We start from the raw sequence: 20,916 nt of genomic DNA, 5'->3' as shown, positions 1-20,916 counted from the left end.
AAACATTTATGGTATAAGAGGAGACAATGGTGACAATGTGACAAAGCAAATGAATGTCACGTGTTTCGTGTCGGTGCCCTCAGTGCCCTCAGTGTCTGCCACACGTCTCTCCTGTTTCTGCTGTCCACTATCGTAGTGTTTTGCACGGGTGGAGCCTTGGATGTGCAACACGAGGGACGGCAGATGGCTCTTCTGGTCTTCTTGGACGTTTTGCACATCGGTTGCTCTTGTCCAGCAGTGGTCACCATTTGATGTTTCAAACTTTATGTCTCCCTCCTTGAAAACATGAAATTAATTTTCTCTCAGCCATCGCTACAAACCTCATGGGGTGAAGTCAGTCAGTCAGTCGTCGTCCAACCCGCTGTATCGTAACACAGGGTCACGGGGGTCTACTGGAGCCAATCCCAGCCAGCACAGGGCACAAGGCAGGAACGAATTACCCAGGCAGGGCGCCAGCCCACCGCAGGGCACACACACACACCAAGCACAATTTTAGGATTGCCAATGCACCTAACTGGCATGTCTTTGGACTGTGGGAGGACACGGGGAGAACATGCAGACTCCACGCAGGGAGGACCCGGGAAGCAAACTCAGACGGGTCTCCTAACTGCGAGGCAGCAGCGTCACCCACTGTGCCACTGTGCCGCCCCATGGGGTGAAGTAATTCATAACAAAGAATCATCTTGGCTGGAGTACCCTTTAAACATTACAAAGACGTACAGTAAATTAAGAAGCTAAATATTTGAAAAGATAACAAAAGATGAAACAGAAAAGTACAAACAACAAAAGAATCAAAGAAAAAAGAAGGGAAAGCAGCTGAGTGAAGAGAAAAGAAAGCAAAAGCCGACGGACAAACAACAATGCACGACAAATAAACCGAAATTCATGTCAAGCGCAACGTGAAATAGCCGAAGGGCCAGCAAATATGTCACCAGTGAAGGGCAGGAGCAGGAAACACGGCGGGTCACAGCTCCAGCATGAGGCGTGGTGACAGTGATAGAGCCGTGAGACAAAGGATGCCGCAGAGGCCACCACAGAAAGCCTGTGGCTTCATCGCCTTCGCCCGTCCAGAAGTCCCAACCCCTGCAGCGCGCCCACCTCCCACGTCCCCATACAAAGCACTGGATGAGAAGCTCAGCGGGCGACGGCATCAGTTGAGAGATGGCATCATAACAAGGGTGACATGTCATCTTTCTGTACACTCCTGTTATCACTGAAGGTCCAGCGTATCTTCTGTCCCAAGGGCTGGCAGTCGGGTGTTTATAGGGCACTCTAGGTGACCCGAGCACACAAGCTGCCACATGGAACGATAAGCAAGTCTCAGGTCAGCCGGGCACACCACCAGCAGGAAGCACTGGGCAGTCTGCTCTGGCACTTTCTGGGGACTGCTTTAGGGTCTGGAGTGGCACTGATGCTGTCAGGGCACAGCATGGTGTGGGGATGACAGATACCACCTGGCACGCTCTCTGCAGTAACGCCTGGCAGCCTCTCTTTCATATAACAATAACGACAGGCTCTCTGCTTTTCGTCCTTCTCAGCCCAAGCTCACTTCATCGTGTCATGACGCCGTCTGGCCACTGAAGGGCAGCAGACCCCAGCTGGCAGCATCACATCTGAGCACCGGATGGCTGTCAGCAGGCTCATCGCGTGGCACCTCGGGCATCACAAAATGCACAGTGGGCATTGCGATGTGCCCGCAGAGCTGCCAAAATCACAGCACAAGGACAACACACACCCAGACAGAACACAGCCAGCTGTCCCCAAATCGACACAAAGTGAAAAGGGCCCCCCTCATCTCCCACCATCGTGGCACAGGAACACTCACCTGGACGACTTTGCCCTCCTCGTCACACACGCACATAATGACCTCCACGCTCTTCTGGCTGGTCTTGTTGTATCTGTCAAAGTCTCCACTCTGCAATGTGATGTAAATGTCGTTCCTCACGTCTCCTGGCATGATTATCTCGGGAAAGCCCAGTTTCCGGGCCACAACGGTGGTCCGATCCACCAGATGGGGGTAGTCCTTGCGGATCTGAGTGATGTCCCCCACAAGAGTCTTCACTGTGACCCACAGCCCTGAAAAGAGAGACAGCAGTTTGGACGAGCAGAGAGGACTCTGTGGGGATCAGGCCGTCACACGAGGGTCCCATGGACGGAAAAACGAGAAAAAACTGAGAGCAGGGCGTACCTTGACCTCCGCTGTCCCCCCGGGATGCCGTGACCTTGTTCAGCAGAGAGTGCAGGAAGTCATTCTCAGCCATCACCCTGTGAAGGTGACAGACCATCAGTGAGAAGACAAAGGCGCGGTGCCATCTCAGCCCTGCTGGCTTTCTAATGGCCGACTCGTGACTGTCATTTTCACCAGAAAGCCTTTGATATTTGAAGGAGCCACCTGTGCTGGTGCCACCATCACCAGCCAGTGTGGCACATGTGAACGACAAGACAAAGGACCGAGATGAATGAAAACAGTGGGTGATTAAGTAAAGCTGCCCCAAATGAAGATGAAGAGCCGTAAACCCAGAAAGTCACACTATGGGCACCCCCAATGTCCAAGTGTGCCCGGCTATGCAGCCCCCTCAGCAACCCATGACTGAACTGGCACACTGCATGATATCCTTGGCACTCACCTGAATGGACTGTGTTTAAGGGGCCTAAAATGCTCAAAGTGGGGCACAGAACATAGTGGGACCCTCAAGAGTCAACTCAAATGGCTAGTTCTCCTGCCAGTGGGCAGAGTCACTCAGTAGACATGGCATGAGAATAATGGGCGGAACTGAAGTGAACGTTACATTCACAGGTCTGGATGTGGGCGTCTGAAGTGAGGAAGACTACAGACGACAAACTGAAGGGGCATCAGATTGGATACGGCATCTGAAGAAGAACATCTCAGCAATAGGAATCGCCCACACCACTCTGGCAAACCCCAAGCAGAGAGGATGTGACATCATGAAAAGTGGCCTCTGCGCCAACTCGTTGAGACACCTCAGCAGGCTCTCCTGGGTGGGCGATTAAAACATCTGCCAGCATCAGCGCCCATCTGTTACGCGTGGTTAAGCTTTACCCTCTTCTTTTTAATTTGACCAATTTAATTTTTTCTTGTGGGCACTCGATAATATCAGCGATGTCTTTAAGTAGAACTTTGTGGAAAGGCCGGGAAGGCCTTGTTTAGTTCTGGATGCCAAAATTGGTTAACCTATGCGGCTCCTCATTAAGTGGCACAGCCCTCAAAGTTGTGCCAGGTGGTGCGATATGTGAACTGGCTGTTTGCTGTTGAGGTTTGGTGGACAAAATCACAAAAGAAAAATCACACGTTTTGTGTCTGATCTGTCGCTATCAAGGACTAGGGTCTGCCCGTTGCCCTTCGACTTTAGCTCCTCTTTCGACTGCGTTTATGGGTTTGTCTCCCAGTTCTGCGCTCACAACCCACAGGGCTACTCCGGGCACTCGGTGTGATCGCACTGAGAACTGCACCTCCATGCCAAGTCGCCATTTCACGAGACGTTACAATAGTCCCAAGTCCTCACACACGGCGGGCAGACTTACGGGTGAAAGGGGATGAAGTGCTGCTTCTCCTCGTCACTCTCGATCTTGCCTTTGATGATCTCACTGATGTCCATCACTATACAGAAACACAGCAATGGTGAAAGCCCACCAGAAACAACAACAGGGAATCCCACCGCCTCTGCCCGCTCTCATACCTGCCACACCAAAGGGCCGCCGAAGCCCCATTGTGGGCTTCTTTGCATTATAATCCTTGAGGTCCATTCTGCCCACCCTGACAATCTGACAGACAAGATAAATCTTCTCCCGGTTGAGCTCTTTGTTCCCCAGATCCTGCAAGAGAGACGGGTCACCTGGGCTGGCTTAGTGAGCCATGCCAGCTCCCTGAACGTCGAGCCCTCCACACTGCCCCGTCCGCAGCGTTCACACACAGGTTTGCACTCATTCACCCCATAACCGATTGATTGTGCTTACCGTGAAGACCACCTTCAGGTTATTCAACATGTCGATTTCTTTTGGGAATCCAGATTTGCCCCAGCGCACCAGGTAGTTCTCACTTTAGAAGAAAAGTTACAGAAGTCAGACAAGAGGAAGGCCTGATGTGGGCATGAGCCGAGACAGGACGGGTGAGAGTGTCAGGGCTGATGTGGCTGCCTGTTGGAAAGCAGCTGAACGACCCCGAGACCGGCCATTTGACATGTAGGACAGTAGAGGCACAGGGAGGAATGAAGCTGACATCCCCATTCTGTTTGCTTCTTCAGTGTGCCAACCCTTTTGAGACTATGCCACCCTGCCCACTGGATGTGATGCCAGCTTGTAGGGCTCAGAGGATGCCGGCCGTACCTGTTGATGCCAACCCTTTTGAGACTATGCCACCCTGCCCACTGGATGTGTTGTACGGCTCACAGGACGCCGGCCGTACCTGATGATGCCAACCCCTTTGAGACTATGCCACCCTGCCCATTGGATGTATTGTAGGGCTCAGAGGATGCCGGCCGTACCTGATGATACCAACCCTTTTGAGACTATGCCACCCTGCCCACTGGATGTGTTGCAGGGCTCATAGGATGCCGGCTGTACCTGATGATGCCAACCCCTTTGAGACTATGCCACCCTGCCCACTGGATGTGTTGTAGGGCTCAGAGGACGCTGGCCGTACCTGATGATGGACTGCTTTTGTGGATCATACAGAGACATGAAAAGCTCCGAGTCTTCTCCAATTCGACATACAAAGTTCCGGACAAACACGTAGAGGCTGTGAGTGGGAGAGGACTGGATACGAGCGGACATGCCCGAGTGGTCCATCTGAACGTCGGACTGTGGAGAGAAGCAGAGAGAAAGCGCCAGCCTTAACTGTCGTGCCTCTGACAGAATGATGAGCGACTTCTACTGTGGCCGAGGCTTTCCAGCTGTTGATAAAAGTCCAACGATTTAGCGCTGAACCACAATGGCGGGAGGAGCACCAATTATGCTGATTGCTCACTAATTGCGCTTACAGCTGCTGCCTAATTGCCGTCGTGGCCATTAAAGATGGGCACATGAGGACGTCGGAGTGAAGACAGAGGATGAGACGTGCGGTGGGATGGAGAAGCGCATCGACAGCAGGGTGAGGTTTACAATCTTAGATGTGACTTCCTTATTATTATTAGAGGATAAATTGAGAAGCTCAGGCTGAAGTAAACCAAAGCAGGCTGCCCAGGGCACAGGACAGCAGCCCCTCAGGTCCGGGACGGGCACGGGCAGAACCCGCAGACTCCACATGGATGCTGACGACTGGGCATGGGGTGCTGTAGCTGCCAGCTGGCACCACTACCCAGGGTGCCATCCCCTGATTCGTTGTGACATCCCTTGTGCTGGAGGTGTGGGTTCAGCCAGTGGACATTCTCATCATTATGTCATCAAAGACATTTTCAGTTCATTTTCCAACAATGGTGACGTGCCTGTGACCAAGGACGTGATGGTCCAGGCTGGTCCAGGTGGGAAGCATTGCTTGTTTGGGCCTCTTGAGTCCATCGGTGTGTTTGGACAACTCAGAGAGTTTCCTGTAGCCCACCTGTGTGTGAGGGTTTGCCTCTGTGTTCTTAAATGAGGTCACAGGTTACGTGGACCTCTGGTTTCTCTTGCCCTGAGATTTTTAATGTGAGATGCGATGTCGTTAAGGCACTTGATCCTCGTGCCCAGGATGGACTTGCCAAGTCAGAGCTTTTACCTGCCCGGTTGTCACTCACCATCTCCTCTTTAATGCGCTCAGAGATTTTGTCGGTGGCTTCTTCGTGAGCACGGAACAGGCTGATGACACTGCTCTTGTCTGGATCTAAGATGTTCCCATTGCTATCTCGGACCACCAGGTCGAGCTCCAGGATCCTGCCAGCAGAAGAGAGAGAGATTAGCCATGATGGATAGCAGGGGTCCAAAAAAGCACTTATGGTGGTCATAGAAGACCACCAAGACACATGCAGAGTGTGACTAGCTGAAGATGACACCGTTTCACCAGCCCTGAGGGTTCTCTGTGCCCATCTACACATTCTAGTTTATCTTTGTACCCTCGTCTGAGTGGCACCAAGCTACGTGTGCCATGTTCCTCATACAGCGATTTGGGGAATGTTTATGTAGCGCTCTGGCTTGGTGGAAGATCTCAGCATGCCAGTGGAGGTTCAGTGCATTTAGGATGGCGTGGCGTGGTACTCTGTAGCCTGCTTTGATTTTCAATTCTTCTCGAGGCCATAGTTGGGCCCCGATGGCGGGCAGTTGTTTCGTGGGCCTCACCTGTTTCTGTGATTCTCCCTCCTACCTCACAGTTCCTCTTTTCCCCCCTGGGGGCCAGCAGGCCTTGTTATTGCCAGTCTGTCCACATGTTGGCAGTGAATGGATTTACTTGGCTGGCATCCCCCCAAGTGAGTGATCAAGAGGGCCTACGCACTTGTTGCCATAGTCGATTTTGGACGTGACCTTCTGGTTGAGCTCCTTGAATTCGTCTTTGGGCAGGGTCCCCGACATCAGCTGGGAGCGCCACTCCATCAAGTCGAACATCATGCGCTGAATCTGCTGCACTTTATCCAGCTTGTTGCTCTGCAGTCAGACAGAAAATGGAAGCCGTTAGAATCGGGTCAGGGTGAGGGTGAGGGTTAGTAAACGCATTTGGGGATTTCAGCCATGCTTGGAGTTAGCAGCACTCCTTCAGCTAGTCAGTGGTGGGATGTGAACCAGCAGTCCAGTGGTCAGTGGCCCAGAGGAAATAAACAAAGCATGCGGGCAGTGTGGCCACCCAGGCACGCAAGCTCAAAGCTCAGCCGCACTTGGTGGCCCGTCATAGGTGTGGCGGGGTGGTCGCTGCGGGCTAGGTGCAGGCCGACGGCCCTGGGGATGCTTACCACATACAGCTGTTTCCAGATGCTGCCCCATTCCCGGAGGGTGGTCGTCACTTCTTGCACCAGTGGCAATTCAGCTGATGTCACGTTGCATTGCTCCCTTGAGAATGACAATGACAAGGAGTAAGAATGGTGCTACCTGCAGGGTGAACTGCACACTAGCACAGTAATAGGTCAGCATGGAAGGACACTGCTGCCCTGCGGCACTGCATGATGCCAACTGCACCGAGACCCATTTGTACACCACAAACACATTTTTTCGGCACATCGGCATAAAGACAGAGTGAACATCAAGTGGCATACCCTTTCTTCTCGGCCACCAACTCCCTCACATGTACGTAGGATGATGGGAAGATGCCCTGTGACAGGAAAAGAAAGGCCGTTACTTCCATTCATCAGCGGCTTGTCTTCGAGACGACCTGTCAAGCGGTAAGGAGAGCAGACGAACATACGAGACACGGACACGGACAAGCAGGAAAGGCATCAGCGTAGAAGGAGGCCATCTTACTCTCTTATCAAACGGCACCACGTGAGAGCAGGCAGTGCCACCTGGGCAATAATGGAAGGGGCGACATATCTGCCCATTAGACACAGACTTACAGGATGGACCGACCAGCCAATGTCATCAGGTCAGAGAGAAGAGGAAGGTGAGCCTCGTGAGGTGGAGCGGGCATTGTGAGCCCAGCAGGCCGGCACTCCTTGTCACGTCAGCCCTCCAAAACAACAGACCACCACACTGCCCAGCCGCCGCTGCCAAGAAGAATCTTTGAGCCTTAGGAAGTGCGTGTCTGTCTCTTGTTGGAGAATTTCAAGTGACAAATGACATCCTTTAAAAGACTTCAGTCGCGTCACCTGTCACAATCTCTCTCTCAGTCGTGAATCGGCCTTCGCTGGACCCCCTCTGGAGCTGCTGCACCCTACTGGTGAAGTGAAGACCAACAAGTGGAGCCCCAGGGCGCCATGTGACCCACCAGCCCACTCACTGGCCAGCCCACTGGGGCCTCCCTTTGTGTTTGCGCAGGTTCAGGCTTATCTGCTTATTCTTCATATTTCGATTTAACGGACCCCCTACTGGGCACCACCTCATTTTTGCCCACAGGGTCCGTCACGTGGACCTCACCCAAATGTCACTGGCGCCTGTCTGACTGTGTCCATTGGTTGAACTCAATTTCCCCTTCTGAACCCGCGCCAACTCTTCACTGGCACGGCCATTCTGGGTGGGTGAAGCTCAGTCTCCTTCTTTTTATGAATTGCCACCTCTGTAGCGCACAGCTTTCTAAGCCTGCTGTCACGATGTCCCTTCAGGGGTGACACGAATCTGTAGGTCACCTCTGTCACATGATCTGATATTTCGTTTTGACCCTCAGCAAATCTGCAGTGGGCCTGTCAAAGCAGACAAGCTGTAGAATTTGAAGAGACCCTTCCGATCCGCTCAAACGTGTGCCACAGGCGCCTCCTTTTTCAGATTCATTTTCCTGACCTTCTGACCGCCACATGACAAGTGCGTGAAAACAGCAGCTCTCCAATGTGTGGGAGCCCTGAAGACACAGCAGCCCCTCACACAAGCTCCGTCAGAATGGCCTGAACCCGTTAAAAACGCACGGCTGTTGGGCGAGAGCTGATGTAGGAGCTGGCGCTGGCCGAGTGGCGGGGGGCTTTGCTCCGCCTTTTGTTTTTACCGCGTGTTTGGCCGCAGTGCTGACGGTGAGAATCTCTTTAAAACGAAAGAGCAGAAGAGCAGAACTGCCGACCGACATGAGAACCCAAAGCCTGCAGGAGCCTGATGAGGCGTGGGGTCCTGGGTGGGGACTTGTGGTGGCTCGTCACAAGCAGACCTTCTCCTGCATTTGGATCTGTGACTGGCCGATCTCCGATCAGTGAGGGGTCTAAAGGGTTAATAAAGCTGCTCATTCGAATTGACAAGGCGCAGAAGCAACCGGAATAACGAGAACATCGGACTCGGTCTAATGTGGTATCTCAACAACGATGTGCAGAGAACATGGAAAAGCATAGGACGGGTGATGGCAGGGGACAAAGGACACACGGCACTTGGACAGCAGACCGGGAAAGTCTCTCACCTCGAGGGATTTGTCCCTGGACAGGTAACCCTTGAACCAGCCTGAGGGAGGAGAGCAAAAGAGATGACAAGGGGTTAAGGGGATTCCCCAGTGCCAGCGGATTTCTTCAGCTTTAAAACACGTGTTGCACTTCCACTACCCAGCACCTCGATTCACCGTGTCCACTGTAATGTCACCTTGTGGGACAACATGAGTGATCTCAAAAGCTCCGGAGTAAACTCAGCAGAAAAGCAGGTTAGCCAGGACTAGAAGAGCCAAATCCCAGGCTCGCTCCTCTGCCCTTCTAAGGTGCGTGATGTTCACTCACGGGCATTTGGAAGAAGACCAAGTCCATTAGTGGCACCACGAGTGACCCCTCAGCTGAGACACTTGGAATCCAAGGCCCCCTAGGCTCTGAATCCCCTCCACGTACCTTCATAGGATGCTTCGATGTGGACGGTGTCACCAACCTGAAGAGCCAGGTGTCTGCTGCCACTGCCAGTGTAGTTGTATGTCGCTGAAAAAGACCAACAAGAAAACGACGGTGAGCTACAAATCTACAAGGCGACTGTCATGTTCTCCATGGCACGCATGCGCTGTGAGGGGGCGGTCCCTCTTCGAATGGGGCGTGGCTACATCTAAATGAAGGTGGGCGTGGCTTTACACCAGTGCCCACTGTGTCATTGTCTGTTCGTTTGCGAGGGTCACTCCAAATAACTGGGAGCAAAGCAGGAAAAAACGTAGAGAGTCGAGAAAAGGCGTCAAGGCCAAGGCAGGTAAGGAGCTCAGGTGGAATGAAAAGCCGTCGAGGCCATGAGTGGTGCCAATAGACAAGCAGGGCTTCTTCTACAGAGTGGCATCAGTGAACCGCACAGGTGGGCCCTCACGTGGCACTTCTGGTCTGAATTGGCAGTCAGCGTGCTTATCTGAGGGCGCGGGACTGTTCAGTGAGGTGGTGCCAGTCCAGTGGTCCTGTTCTTCCTGAATGTTTTGAGTTAGGTGTAAGGTTAGGGTGGAATTGAAGGGTGGAGTCCACATTGGTGGGCCCTTCACAAGGTCGGCAGGCCCCTGATGGATGTGTCTGCCATGTTGTTCACTTGCCAGTCATGTACGCCATGTTCACTACCTCCTGTCTGTCTGCCCATGGACTCCTTGCTGGCATTACCCTGGCACATGCACTGCCCTGACTGTGACGTGGTGCCCATAGATGGTGGTCCTAAGCCCTGTAACAAGTTCAAAGTTCCTTTATGTGGTGCCTTTTGATAATAAACTGCAAGTGAAGAAGGGTTGCATGGCATGAGGGCCGATCTGAGATGGGGGACGTGGCCCCTGAGAAGCAGGGATGCCCATACGGACTCGTGTTCCCAGCTGTATCTCCGATTCGCCCACCTATTCCTTGACCTTCTCCATTTTCCTCTCTCGTCCTGCTTCTATTAGCTCGTGTGCAGGCCATTTTTCTTTTCATTTACTTCCTCATTTTGTTGCTGTGTTATCTGCTGAAAGACTGAATTGAACAGGAGATTGGTGCCAGCTGGGCAGGCAGAGCGGCCAAAAAGCCCTTAATTGTAAATCTCACTCACAAAAGAAGGACAGCGCGGAGACTGAAGCTGCTGAGCTGCACTTTTCTTATCATTAGACGCGCAAGTGGAAGCCATCGGGGCACAGGGCCACCGTCAGTAACCACAGTGACTGTCACCTCAGCCTCTGCTTCTCTTGGGTTCCTTTGCTGCAGTCCGGACCCTCGACATTCAAAGTACTCCTCAATGTGTCGCTGCACACACCCCAGCAGGCTGTCACATGTCACTTTACAAAGGCGCTATAGAATGTAAGGACCCTACAAGCCGCTAACAGGCTAAGGACGTTTTGGGATGCGGTAAGGACACACAAAATACGGGCTGGCGACCTTCACATGGCGCTGCCCAGGACGGCTCCCTGGTGGACGTGGACTGCTTGACACACACAATTCAGCCATCCTAAGAAGCAATTGACTGGCCCTCCACCCCATACCACAGCCCACCCCCAAACCGCACCCAAGCAAAGACAAAGAGTAAATGCCAGCAGGATGTCAGCCCCTGTGGTGATTAAATGAAGGTAGGAGGGCAGAGAGAGTGACGGCCATCACTGCCCGCCCTGACATTCTGGATGAGCCGCTGAGGGTCCATGAAGAGTCAGGCTGAGAAATGACGATGGCCGAGAGTGAAAGAGAAGGTTGAAAGGAAGAATTGGCAGCAGGCATCCAGACCAGGGGGCACTGCCAAACCTACGCAAGAGGGACAAGAGCCAAACGCTCTCAGTGGGTACGGTCTTGGATATGGATGATGGCAGAAGGTCCTACTAGAGTTCTGCGTGGGTCCGGTTTTCAAGAACCCCATCAGATGTGTGGCCCTGCATCTGAACCTCAACCCACAAGTAAAAGTGAATTGAATTTGTGACCCGAATGGACTCTCGACACGAACTGGCACCAGAACACCTTCAGGCCCAAGAAGGAGCACTTGTGCCCCGCTTAGAGACTTTGCAGACTCGGCCGCTGCTCTCTGACAGGTCAATGAAAAGCCCCCCAAAGTTGGCATCAGGATGGAGCTCTGCACGTGTTACCCGTCACAAACAAACAGCAACTGCTCACTGGTGATGGGCACGAAATGCAGACAAGTAGAAGAAACAGAACCAGCCTGGAGTGTCACTGAAGGCCAAGGGAACGTCACTTCTTGTGACCCAAGCTATGAGGCGGCAGTGCCAATCACCACGCCACCATTTCATATCTCTCTGCGTCTCTTGATCTCCCGTCACCGTGAGTAAGCAATTCGAGGGGGGATTCGAGGGGTCAGCGGGGGCCGTCACCGTCACTACCCTGCTCTAACCCTAACCCTTAGCCCAGCAGTCGAGGCGCAGCACACAATGAAGTGTCGCAATCAGATTCTCAGATGTCCGCAGAAGAGGAGTTTTTGGTTGTTTTTAGAAACTCGTCTGGAGTTCTGATCAGGCAGTGACATCACGCGTGTATGCGAGCTGTAAACAGGTGCCACCGACCGGGTCATGCCATCCCCACCCACCATGGCTGCCACAGCTCTGTGATGTCATGCTGACCTCACAAAGCATCCTGGGGTGGGATTATCTGGAAAATATTCGGCAAACGATGTCACAGGCCAACCCAGCAAATCTGCCGTGAAAGGCGACTTGGCAAATTGTGCCACTCGACTGTGCCATTCATACAGTCTCAGGACCCTAGAGAGCTGCTTTTCACATCATATAATATGTGGCCCTCCGTATTATTTAAACATAAATGTACTTAAGAGGTCAGGTCACAGTGCCCACTCTGCAGCTTCACTTGTTGTTTAATCCGCCATGCCCGCTTTGCACCAAATGCCTTGCCCAGAGGGCACTCAAACCTCACACTATTAAACTCAACAACACTCAGCTTGCGCTCCTCCGTGAAACATCGACACACGTGTCTGGCGCGCCTCCTGTCCACATTGTTAGTGCTCAGGTAAGACCCTCACTCAAGAATCAGGGTAATGGCCAAAGCCTGGCATTGTTAGGAGGAGAAGGAGATGGGCAGCCACCTCTGCGTAGAGCGGGGCAGTTGAAGATGGGGCACCACAAAGCCAGCATACTGCAGGTTTATGGAGCCAAAGCCTCTCCTCTCAAGGCGGTCTGGAGCGCATGACTGAAGCCTGGGCACAGGCAGGCCACTCTGGCCAAGTCAGCTCCATTTGTGCATCCTGTGGCACCGCGTGGCTGACCCTCACAGTGTCACTTCCAAACTCAGCACTGAAGGTGAGCAGCACTGTTCTGAGAGGTCAGCCGCAGTAGCAGAAGGTGAAGCTGGACGATGGAGAGGTCTGAAGGAATGCTGGGGGTTCTGGTGACTTACTAGAATTTGAAGTGTGCTGTTTGGGACCCCCAGAGTACTGGCCCAGGATTGCAAGGGGATGTGTTCGGATGCAGCGGGTTGGATAATGGATGGATGGATGTGTAGGGTGCTTGAAGATCATTACCATCTAACGAGGTGTGCATTCACATAACTGATCGAGTGTCTAAATCTTAGCCACCAGGGGGCAGTCAGGAGCCCAGCAGTGAGCTGCTGCACACCAGTGGACCTGCAGTGCCATGGATGCAGAGTGCCCTCTGCAGGCAGGTGGTGTTATTACAGGGCAGTGACGGGCAATCACCTAGCAAAATCAGAAAGAAGAAAGCAATCTGAGATTCATGTGTCACCTCTAATGTCCCCAACCTTTAAGTGACACTCCCCATATGAGTGATTGCAGATGTCACCCCACTGAGTCTGGTTCTCTGTGACCCTCAGCTGCATGAAGTGACTTGAGAAGTGGGTCAGCTCTACGTAAGGGGAAGGCCCAGACTGTGATGCCACCACCAGTTAATCACCAGTCCAACTTAATGGTGGTGCCAGGTCATTGCAGAAGGGGTGGCCCACCCTGTTCCTCCATCCATGTTTTTATAGTCCAAACCAGACAGAAGGCCCCAGTAAGCCCTGCAGGTGGGTCTCATTGTAAAAGCCGAGCATTAGGACATTTGGTGGAGTCCACATTCATCGTTAGCCTTCCGAGCCACTAGAAGGAGCCATGGCTCAGGCACAGGAAGCAGAGGGAGATGGTGTGAGGAACCTCATCAGAACTGGCTGATGTTAGGAGTGGTGACCAGCAGGTGGCAGTGTGGGGGCCGCTGCTATTTTTAATATCTAGAAATGATTTAGATGGGAATATAAGGAACAAGCTGGTGAAGTGAAGTCTGCAGATGATACCAAGATAGGTAGGTGGACTGGCAGATCACAGAGAATCCATTAAATCATCACAGAGGGACTTGGACAGCAGGCAGCTGTGGGCAAAATGTGGACAATGAAGTTTAATGTCAGCAAATGTAAAGAATGACACAGAGGAAGTAAAAATGTGAGGTTTGAATACACGACGGGTGGTCTGAAAATCGAGAGTGCACCTTATGAGAAGATTTAGGAGTCATAGTGGACTCTAAGCTATCGACTTTCAGACGGTGTTCAGAAGACATGAAGAAGGCAAACAGACTGTCATGTCATATAGCGCCTTGATGTGTGGGGTACAAGTCACAGGAGGGTCTGCTTTATAACACACTGGTGAGGCATCATCTGGGGTCCTGTGGGCACTTTGGGTCTCCAAAAGGACATAGCAGCACAAGAGAAGGTCCAGAGAAGACGATTCGGCTGATTATGGGGGGTACAGGGGACGAAAGAGTCAAAGAGCTGAGCCTTCACAGTGATGAAGAGCAGACCTGACTGAAGTGTTTGAAATGATGAAGGGAATGAGTCCAGGGGGTCGAGATGGTGACTTTAAAATGAGGTCATCAAGAACACCGGGGGGGTACACAGTTGGAAACTTGTTAAGGGTGAATGTCACACAAACATCAGGAAGAGAAGCACAGACACATGGACTAAGTGACCAAGTCGTGTGGTGGACAGTCGGACTTGAGGGACTTGATGTTATTTTAGAAGTAATAAGTGACGAGGACTGGCGCGCTGTCTTGGGCTCAATGGCCTGTTCTCGTCTGATTGTTCTAATGCTTAACATTTGCCATTTTATAAAAGTTGATGGTCACCTGTCATCATGAAAAGTGAGGAAGGCCACACAGCTGTCACTCCCCCTGCTGGCCTTCAAACGGTTCATCGAATGAATGGCAGGGAAGGGGGCCACAAAGCAGCACTTTGGAGTGCCGTGGGTCCTGCGTGTGCCAGGCACCGTCTGCCTCCCTTTCTCAATGCCAGTCCACATGAGGCACAGAGTCTGACACACCTTGCACCCGTTTTGCTGCAGAGCTCTGCCAGCGCCCCCACACCACAAGCTTGCGCTTCACGCCAAGATCACGGCCCACCCAGGACTCTCAGGGACGCCGCAGTGACATAAACGTGCCAAGGCCCACCGTGCCAGAAGAGTGAAAACCAGCGATTTATCGCAGATTGGGCACTGGGCAGGACAGTGGGACTGCCATATTTCCGTATTCTCTCCGGGCCCGTTTGCTTTCCCACCGTCTAATGCACCTTCAAAGTCAGTTAATGTCGACCTGCCCACATCCTCCTCTTCCTCCTCTTCCTTCACTGCGCATACACACACAAACGGCGGGTCGGGGGGCACACCAAGTGGCCCCATTTTGCTTACCGACTCCATAGCGGTCGATCTTGTCCCAGGGTGCCATGTTTTAACCCTCTCGGTGCTGCAGCTCCCTGCTTGTGCCCGCTGCTCAGTCGTTTGGGTGCCTCTTCACTCCGAGGATCGCTGATGCATCAGATTGCACTTCCGCTTTCCGCCCGCGCCGTGCCGCGCATCGCTTTGCTCGTCAAGCCGCACCTTCGCGCCCTCGGCCTCAAGTGTGCAGACCCACCATTTCATGGCCGTTCTGATGTCCTCCTGCAATCAAACTGAAGGCCAGCAAGGCAACGGAGAAACGAGAAGAAGAAGCAATGGAATGAAAAGGAGAAGTTGGGGGAGGGGGGCACGGCAACCACAAAGCTGCAGAGCTCTGTCACACGGCGGGGGGGGGCCTCAGTGCTGGCATGGAGGAAGGCAAATAAAGTGGTGGTGGGGGCTGCCTGTCAGTCTGTACCAGCAGGGCTGTGTACTGAGTGGGCCCCCCAGAGAAGCCTGAATGTGCACAGGGAGGATCACAGGGAGAACACAAAGCCTGTTTACTAGCAGGGTCCAGGCACCCATCTCGTGTCCCCTGCCCCCCCCCCCCCCCAAGGGCCCACCAGAGACACTTCAGCCATGACAGGCACTACACAAAGAGAGAATGAGGTACAAATGAATGTTCCGCCATACCATTTCCACAGTGGCATGGGTGCCATCTCCTCATGGCCGTCCATTGCCATTGAGCTGACTGGTCACATGACAAGTCCCCACATCAGACTTTCCGTTTGCCATCCCAGTGGCCCAAGTGGCCAAACGCAAATTCCCTCCTTGATGTGGGATGGCCTTCCAGCTGTCCTTGTGCCCCCTCAGGTGTCAAAAGGAACTGCCCAGCAGCCTGACATAACAGAGGGGTGACGCAGTGCCATGGGACCGTGTGCCTTTTAGCAGTCCCTACATTCTTACCCTGGCACATGTCGGACCTCCAATTTTGTTTCAGGCCTGGATATTTCCTGTGCTGCCTTTCCCTACCCTGTGCCATTCTTATGTTGTTCCTGCCAGCTAGTCAACCCTTACACTGCCAAGGCTGGTGTCAAAGTCTGGACATGGCAGACTCATGGGAAGCTCGGGCCATTTGATGTCCTTGTGCTGGGCAGGCTTCATTTTTGATTTGGGTGCCAGGGGTCATGCCCTGGTGAGCTGGCTGGTATTCTGGATGAAGAAATGACTAATGGACATTTTTGGATGGTACACTAGTAAGCCTGTACAGTGAGTACAGTGACCAGCGTGGTAAATCCTGAGTGGCACTCTAATACGTGTCACAGGTGCTGAGTGACCCACTAGGAATTGTGGCCATCAAAAGACCTCATGGGCAGAAATGCCAGAGGACGAGTGAGGAGAACCGATTGGGGCTTCTTGTGTTTTATCACTCTGCTGTATACAAGCTGCCCCTCTAGGCCCTCACCCACTGGGCACTCAAGCAAAGCTTTGAATGAACCAAAAATACGCTGAGTCGGCTCCACTTCCTCCTGACGCATGACATTGGTGGGCTTGTGGTCAGCTGTGTAGAACAGGAAACCTGCAGCGCTTCCTGGTGGTCAAACGGCACACTCATTTATCACGAGATGAGCTTCGGGCCACCAAGGGAGGACAGGGCATGATATGGGCATCAGTAGATGAACAGAAAGCCTTCCCATCATCTTGGCGGACACATCAATAGGGACCGTGGCCTTTGACCCTTTGTTGTTAGCCTCCTGCCTCAGAAAGCCACAGGGACTCTCAGAAGGGGGCATTCCAGGATACCTCGACATCTGTGTGCCCGCCTGGCTCTTTCTGTGCAACTCTGTGCCCCTGCCACACTGGACTGGAAACCAGGAGCTGCCTGGATGTGCCCGTTGTCAAATGTCAATGTGGTGAGAGGGAGGCTGGCCAGATGGGCTTGGCAGGATAGGTCACAGCAGTGGCACATCAAGGATGGGCATAGCACTGACTGCCCACCCTGAGCAGAGGAGCCCCACCTGTGTCTTTCTGTGACTGCCCAGGAGTGGTCGCTACTCTCATTTTTCTATGTAGCATCTTGTCAGGTGTTCATCTGTGCTGCCCGCCCCTGACATGTGACTGGTGCCTCATTTCCGACCCCACTCACATTATGACCCACAGTGCCCCAAGGACCAGCCTCTCGTTTGGTTCCTGACTTGCAGGCTTCTCTTTTAGAAGTCCGATACCCGGGATGGTGTGTTTGATGGATGCTGTTTGTCACCCTGGCTCTTTGGCTGTCCTCTGCTCTCCCTGCAGCCCCTGAAGCACATGAAGAGGCCTTGCCCCCTGTGTGATGCCACCAGCCAGGTGAATAAGAACAAACACCCAGAACTCAGAGGCCTCTTGACAATTCATGCCAAGCCTTTGAAGTGGTGACCCGGGTTCAAACCCCAGCCCAGTCATTATGTTTGTCAGGTCCATCCCACATCATATAAACAAGCTGACCTAGTATGGACTGCCCACCCACCTGGGTCACTTCCCTTTCAGTGCCCGCTGTTAGGAATTGGCTCAAGTGGGCCAAAGGCGGACAAAGGAGACCCCAGCCGGACTCCAGCGATCCATCACTTTTATGCCGAGGTATTCTTATAGAGTGCCATTCGCAGCTGGCAGTACAAGGGACACACGTCCCAAAAAATGAGAACTGGAGGGAAGCAGGGGCACTGAAGGGGGCACTGGCTCTCTTTTGATCACGTACCACCTGAGGGAGGTCACTGTCTGCCCGCCTTCATTCAATGTGGCGCCCCCTTGCTGCGGCCCTCGTGCTCCGCTGACAGACTTTGACGTCTCTTTCTTTCAAGTGGCTTTTCTCAACATAAACGCACACAGGTGCGGGTGAGGGGGCCGCATTAGCAGCTTGTGTCTGTGTCTTTGGATTTCAATTCCGCTAATGGCTGCACCTGCTTCTTCTTCTCGAGGGGCCGTCACACGAATCTCGGTGGGCACCAAACATACAGCTGTCTCAGGTTCAAATGCTGGCCCGACTGTGGTCTCTGTCACGTCTGCCCCTTATCGTCACTTCCAGTTTGTCCCACATCTCCAGCATGAGTGTGCTTGACTGCCAGGTGACGCTGCCATCGCTTTTAGTTGATGTGCCCTATATAGCACCTTCCACAAAAAGGAGGCCAAATAGCTCTTGAAAATCTGAACAGAACTCCACTGGAGCAGAAATGGGGGCACCAAGCGGAGAGTCAGCAGGGGGCACTGGTGTGTTAGACAGGGGGTGTGCATGACTGGCACCCCCTTTGGACAGTTCTGGCAGGGTGTTGTGAATGGCACAATATAAAACAGCAGGCCATGTGGTGTGATGATCGCATCATACGTCCCTTTCCATCTGGTAGGCCCTGCTTGCTTGAATGCCCACCTGGTTGGCCGAGGTGTCGCTGCAGATGGGCCACTGAGGCCTTCAATGCCCATGCAGACAGACCCTCCTGTCATGCCCAGCCTTGGCGCACTGAAGTTTTCGGTTTCTTACAAGTGTTTTTGAGAGCCGTGCCAAGTACAGGGGTGGGCTGGACAAGAAATGGTGGTGGGCAGTGCCAGGCGAGATCTGCTTTGTGTTAGGTCAGGATGAAGCAGGGACATTCCAAGATATCAGTTGGGACCTCCTGCTGCACCAACAGGTGGATGGCTGTCAAAGCTCACTGACAAGCACATAAAGTGGTGGCCACTGGTGGTCCACGGGCATGAGAGTGGCCCAGCTAATAAACACCACGTGAACACCCAAAAGGCACTGAACCTGGAGCTCTGAATTTGGACTAAATGGATAGATGATGTTTGGATCCAGAGTGGTGATGACCCCAGAACCATCTCTGGGTGAGACGCCTGGCACACTCCTGGCACACCTCAGCTTGCTCCTGCTTGTCCTTGTCAGCCACTCCAAACTGGCCTTGTGTGGGCAGGTCCTCTGATGGACTGGCAGCCCACCTGCTCTGCGTCACTTCCTGGGTGGTGCCCAGTGCTGCCTGAACGAGCTCAGCCTCCTGTGAGGATCTTACAATGTCCCACTAACCAACTGCCCAATTTGTGTGGGCTTTGTCTCTCTGTCCGCGCCAGGATGTCCGCCAACTAGGGCAGAGTTTGCGCTTTTTGACATTCAAGCATCTGGTTTTTGGGCTGCAACAGCTGCTGTGCCAATCTCGGACCCCACATCAGCCACTGACAGTAGTCCCTCTTGTCTCAGCTTCTCATTTGTTAGGACGGCTCGATGGCCTTCAGATGTGACACTCTCAGGTCCCAGACCTCTGAGATCTCACTGGCCTTGCAGGGGGAGCCAGCATTTGAACCCGGCCATGCAGTCCTCGTTGTGTCATCAAAATGTCATTGGTCTGACTGGTTTCGTCCAAATAAAGACCCCCCACCTTAATCCTCCACTTCCGCCCACTGCGGAGCACTTGGGAATTTGAGCTGCCTCACCAGCCAAGTTTCTGTGGGAATTTTATCTCAGCGATCAATCAAATCCACGGACGACGAGATCCGCCTGCCAGCAGCCAGGCAAGAGGACGGGGGGCTCATCTGCGTCCTCAAGGGGCCAGCATGAGAGGTGTCAGCACATCATGGGCAGGGGGGCACATGCTAGAGGAACCCAAGGGGTGCTGCTGTCTGATTTACATCATCAGCATGAAAGGCACTATATGAGGTAAGACTGACTGTGCACTCACATCCATTTTGTGAGCCCAGGTGGAAAAGGGGACGCCAGCCCCCAGAAGGCCACACACGTCCCATCTGCGGGTGGAGTAAGCCAGTCTGGGCTTCAGATGTCACCTGCTCTGGGGACTTGGGCTCCGTTCTCAGCATTGCCTGTCTGGAGTTTGCATGTTCTCTCCGTGCCCTCGTGGTCTTCCTGCTGAACTCCCCTAATCAGCCCCGTGTCTGCCCGGGTGAAGGGGGTTCAGGAAACAGGAAAACCAGAAGACATGGCCAGGGCGACATGGTCAAGGACACTGGTTCAAATGAAGGCAAGGGGCACAGAACCATCCGGAATTTCAACCAGGCCACTGAAAGTGCTGCCTTTACTTAGGATGGCATCCAACCTGCAAGCCACTTTAAGAAAGCTTTTCACTCCAGCACCACAGGTGGTCAGACAGAAATGATGGCCGAGGAACCAAATTCTGAGCAATGCCAAGCACAGCACTGGCACGCAGAGGGCATAAAGTCGAGGAACGGGCATACTTCTAGTAGGCTTCTCACAGCATGTTCAGGTCACAATGGATACCCGCTTCACCCCACCCCGTTCTGCACACACAGGACACCAGGCCGGACTCGTCACTTTAGTGTGGCGCCCCCTGCTGAGAGTGGCTGAGAGCGGATTGGCTTGCAGCTCGGCCTGTTGGTCATTTGCACATACAAGATGGCTGATCCTCGTCTCTTTCTCTCCTTGGTATCCTGCAGGGACCGAGTCACATGACGGTCAAGTCTGCTTCTTATTGGTCCACTCTTATGACATCTCGGGCTGACCAGGGCGGTAGCCAGTTGGTCAAAGTCACCAGAGCTGTCACCGCTGACCACCCAAGCTGACCATTTTCCATTAGTGCCGTTGACTGGAGCCCTGCGCTGTCAGCTGGCCAGATCGCTGCTGAGGTGGACTTTTTGAACTCTTTACAATACAATAGCATTTCCTTTTCAAATAGCCCAAAATCACCCAAGGAGGGCCGCAATGGGCTTTAACAGACCCTACCTCTTGACAGCCCCCCAGCCTTGACTCTTTGAAAGGCAGTTCAAAGGGAGACCCCTTTCCAGGTACGATGGGCATGCAGTGGGTGTCAAAATAAAGGGGGGGGGTCAATACACCCCAACACACAGAACAGCCGCCTGTATATCAAAGTGAGCTGCGCTGGACTCTCTTTG

At 53.1% G+C, this 20,916-nt stretch overlaps 1 protein-coding gene across 1 annotated transcript in view; it reads right to left on the bottom strand.

Moving 5' to 3' along the window:
• LOC114660488 (dedicator of cytokinesis protein 2-like) overlaps nt 1-15,332 on the bottom strand; it is a 75,140-nt gene extending 59,808 nt beyond the window's left edge. Inside the window, exons 1-13 of the mRNA XM_028813213.2 lie at nt 15,067-15,332; nt 9,360-9,443; nt 8,948-8,988; nt 7,173-7,228; nt 6,873-6,969; nt 6,422-6,570; nt 5,730-5,865; nt 4,661-4,818; nt 3,976-4,057; nt 3,699-3,834; nt 3,544-3,619; nt 2,189-2,265; nt 1,826-2,076 (exon numbers count right to left, since the gene is read on the bottom strand). Of these exons, the coding sequence (XP_028669046.2) occupies nt 1,826-2,076; nt 2,189-2,265; nt 3,544-3,619; nt 3,699-3,834; nt 3,976-4,057; nt 4,661-4,818; nt 5,730-5,865; nt 6,422-6,570; nt 6,873-6,969; nt 7,173-7,228; nt 8,948-8,988; nt 9,360-9,443; nt 15,067-15,103 (1,380 nt within the window). The 5' untranslated portion in view covers nt 15,104-15,332. The remainder of the gene's footprint in view (nt 1-1,825; nt 2,077-2,188; nt 2,266-3,543; nt 3,620-3,698; nt 3,835-3,975; nt 4,058-4,660; nt 4,819-5,729; nt 5,866-6,421; nt 6,571-6,872; nt 6,970-7,172; nt 7,229-8,947; nt 8,989-9,359; nt 9,444-15,066) is intronic.
• Nucleotides 15,333-20,916: the final 5,584 nt, after the last annotated feature.

Source organism: Erpetoichthys calabaricus, chromosome 11 (genome assembly GCF_900747795.2).
Source record: "Erpetoichthys calabaricus chromosome 11, fErpCal1.3, whole genome shotgun sequence".
Classification (NCBI taxonomy): Eukaryota; Metazoa; Chordata; class Cladistia; order Polypteriformes; family Polypteridae; genus Erpetoichthys; species Erpetoichthys calabaricus.
The sequence above is the reverse complement of the archived record's forward strand: the minus strand, read 5'-3'. Positions and strand labels throughout refer to the sequence as shown.